Raw genomic sequence first — 4,015 nt, forward strand, 5'->3', positions numbered from 1 at the left:
ATAATTTGCCAAGAATCAGCAATTTAATTTACTTTCTGCATGATATAGTGACAAGAGAAATTAGGCATTGTAGCATAAAGAGTGCTTATGGTTAGAAATACCGGATGTTAAGAAGAATCATGATCATTTGTCTAGAATACCACAATATTTGAGTCTCTTTCCAAGATGATTCGATCTCTTTCAAAATTCATCACTATAGTTTTCAACCGATACCAAGCCTCTAAATAACTCTGCACCATTGCGGTGGTAGCCCGTGCGGAATGGGTCTTGGCATCTGCTCCACGCACTACAGGTTTGAGACCATGCGTAGTTGATTAAATGAGGGAATTTATCCCCGATGCCTGTACGGGTGAGGGCAGGGAGATTGCTATGCTGATGAGCCCTCCCTCATCCCATTTTTTGTACCAAAAAAAAAAACTCTACATTAAAAACTGATGTCTCCAAGATGAAAATCACTATAGCTAAATGGATTGCCTATCTTAATTTCTGATAACAAAGCCTACTCCCACTGCATCTAGATAAATAGATCCATCAAACTTAATTTCGATATAACCCGAATCTAGGGGCGACAAACACACAAAGTTGTAGCAGCTCCACATCCTAGAATCGGCCAAAACCCTTGAACTTAATCATGTTTTGCTGCCAAGAAAAAAAAAAAAAAAAATCGGACCCTAACGCTTTGGGTCCAAGCCCAAAGTCCAACCTGAGGCCAACCTGGGGCTTTCTTGGCCCATTTCTAACCTGAGACTTCGTTAACTTGAAACTGGGCTATATATATAGTAGGAGAAATTTTTCGTGCATCATGGTGGTGTAAAAAATTTGATGTGATAATTACGACACTGTAAAAAATTTGATGTAAAGTGCATTGCTTCGTTTGGTTGATGATTATGATGGTGTAAAAAATTCGATGTAAATACACTGTCTCATCCGATTGATCCATGTAATCATCATTTTTCAACATATATTTAATATTACAGATCGATATTTTTGTTTAAAAATTTTATATGATAAAAATATCTTCATCTTTTAAAAAAATTTATGACATTCTGTGACGTAATATAGTTCAGAATATCAACTTAAGATATTATAATATGAGAGGAGTATTTTTGTCCAATCATTTTTTAATACATATTTAATATTTATAAATCGATTTTTCGTTAAAAATTTTGAATGATAAAAATATTTTAATTTTTTTAAAAAATATATGATATCTTGTGTATATCATGAACGCAGGATGTCATAAATATAAAATATTATAATTTTTAAAAAATAAAATATTTTTATCATATAAAAATTTTAAATAAAAAATTAATTTATAAATATTAAATATATATTAAAAATTAATAATTATATGGATCAATCCACGGCACTCCACGTTGGATTTTTCGGGCCCGTGCACAAAAAATTTCGCTATATAGCAGGGCAGAGTAAATCTTTTGAAACGCAGTAAAAATAAATTATAAATTGACCGTAACAGAGGGGGAGGCGCTCCTTGGCGTCACGAAGAAGCTTTCAAGCCGGCCAAAAAAGAAATCGCAATCTTTCGGCGGTGGAATCTGCGATCCTTCTCTTTCTCTTTTCCACCAACCCTATCCCTAACCCTAAGCCTAATCTCTTGTCCCCCGCCTCTTTATCGTCTTCGATCCGGTCGTTGGACCCCTCCAAAACCCTAGTGGAAGGCGGAGTTACTCCGATCGCAGAGGCGGAGGAGGCGGTAGATGGCGGCGACGGCCCGGGTTGACGGCCAGGAGAAGGTGATCGCGACGGCGCAGCACATCGTCAAGAGCCTCGCCACATCCAAGAACGCTGCCGAGGACATGATCCGCATCCTCTCCGGCTTCGACAATCGCCTCTCCGTCATGAACGAAGACCTCTTTCCTCGCGCCCCTCACGACTCCTCCGCCTCCGCAGGCAGCGCCGGCGATGCCGAGCCGTCCGAGGTTGAGGCCCGCCTCGACGCCGCCGAGAAGGTCATCCTCCGCTGGGATCCCTCCTCCTGCGACTCCCTTCTTTGGGAGGCCTCTCCTGAGGAAATCGCCGAATTCCTCGCCGCTGTCGACGAGGTCATCTCCTTCGCCGCGGATCCCCAGCCTTCCCCCTCCTCCTCCCCCTCCGCCGCCGCCGGCGACCTCCGCTTGCGCGCCGAGAGCGCGCTCCAGATCGCCATGTTCCGCCTCGAGGAGGAGTTCCGTTACCTCATGATCCAGAATACCGTCCCCCTCAACGCCGACGGCCTCTACGGCTCCATCCGCCGCCTCTCCCTCTCCTTCGCCTCCGACAGCGGCGAGAACATCGAGGACTTGGAGGGTTCCGTCGAAGAAGAACAGCAGCAGCCACAGCAGCAAGAGGGAAGTCCCGAGGACAGAAGTGGAAGCAGCCTCTCGGACGATCGCAGCGTAGATCTGATCCGCCCGGAAGCCATCGCCAGCCTCAAAGAGATCGCCGACCGCATGATCTGGGCCGAGTACTGGAGGGAGCTCCACCAAGTATACTGCACAGTCCGGCGTGACATTCTCGACGAGTGCCTCATCATTCTCGGGGTCGACCGGATGAGCATCGAGGAGGTGCAGAGGATGGAGTGGCGGATGCTCAATGACAAGATGAAGAAGTGGATTCAGGCCGTCAAGATCGTCGCCAGGGTTCTTCTCATGGAGGAGAGGCGGCTTTGCGACCAGATCTTTGCTGCCTGTGAAGAGCTGAGGGAGGAGTGCTTCGCAGAGACCGCCAAGGGTTGTGTCATGCAGCTGCTCAACTTTGGGGATGCCATCACCATCTGTCAGCGGTCACCGGAGAAGCTTTTCCGGATACTGGACATGTATGAAGCTCTTGCTGATGTGATGCCGGACCTGCAAGCTTTGTTCTTGGGAGACTCGAGGGAGATTATATGTGGCGAGGCTGAGGGGATTCTGAGGAGGTTGGGAGATGCTGTGAGGGGCACCCTTTTGGAGTTTGAGAATGCGGTCAAGGGAGAGTCATCTCGGAAGCCAATGCAGGCGGGCGACATACATCCCTTGACACGGTATGTGATGAATTATGTGAGACTGCTGGTTGATTATAGTGATACACTGGATTTGCTTCTTGAAGATGGTGGAATGGGGGGTGGTGCTGATCAGGATCGTTCTGAAAGGGGTGAGAATGATGATAGCAGGTGTTTGGGGAGTATGACTCCATTGGGCAGGCGTCTCCTGCTGTTGATTTCTTATTTGGAGTCTAATCTTGAAGAAAAATCTAAACTTTATGAAGATGGTGCGATGCAATACATATTTTTGATGAACAACATACTTTATATAGTTCAGAAAGTGAAGGATTCGGAACTTGGGAGGCTTTTAGGAGACCACTGGATACGTAAAAGAAGGGGCCAAATCCGGCAATATGACACGAGCTACCTTAGAACTTCCTGGACCAAAGTGTTGTCTTATCTAAAGGATGATGGATATGGGAGTGGGAGCGGGAGCTCTAATAGTGGTTCCAGGATGGCTCTCAAGGAAAGGTTCAAGAGTTTTAACTTGGCATTTGAAGAAATATATAGGGTCCAGACAGCTTGGAAGGTTCCGGATCCCCAGCTCAGAGAAGAACTGAGAATATCTATAGCAGAAAAGGTCATCCCTGCGTACCGCTCATTTATGGGAAGGTTTGGAGGTCAACTGGAGGGTGGGCGTGCAGCAAAGTACATAAAGTACACTGCTGAGGATTTGGAGAACCATCTGCTGGAATTGTTTGAAGGGTTGCCTGGCCCAGCAAACCATCCAAGGAGAAAGCCTTAGTTTCTGACAGGATTCTCGTCTCTGGTAAGATCAACTTTTTATGAGGGTCTTGGCTTTGCGGAGTTCAGGTGCCTCACTGAATGTAAGCTTGGTAATTTTGTGTCTGTCTTCTGCTCTTTTTAAGTTACTTGTACTATGTTATGATGTAGTTACAGCATTATAAATACTGTCTCCTTGACTTCTGATATGTGTTCTAATGATAATACATTTGTATATTACTTCTCAATGAAGAATCTTGTAGAATTTTGCTA

The 4,015-nt window shown here is 45.3% G+C and overlaps 1 protein-coding gene across 1 annotated transcript; it reads left to right on the forward strand.

Moving 5' to 3' along the window:
• The first annotated feature begins 1,481 nt into the window (after positions 1-1,481).
• LOC105051168 (exocyst complex component EXO70B1-like) lies at positions 1,482-4,015 on the forward strand. The gene has a single exon (XM_010931478.4). The coding sequence runs from the start codon at positions 1,719-1,721 to the stop codon at positions 3,762-3,764; it is 2,046 nt and encodes a 681-aa protein (XP_010929780.1). The 5' UTR covers positions 1,482-1,718; the 3' UTR covers positions 3,765-4,015.

Source organism: Elaeis guineensis, chromosome 9 (genome assembly GCF_000442705.2).
Source record: "Elaeis guineensis isolate ETL-2024a chromosome 9, EG11, whole genome shotgun sequence".
Classification (NCBI taxonomy): Eukaryota; Viridiplantae; Streptophyta; class Magnoliopsida; order Arecales; family Arecaceae; genus Elaeis; species Elaeis guineensis.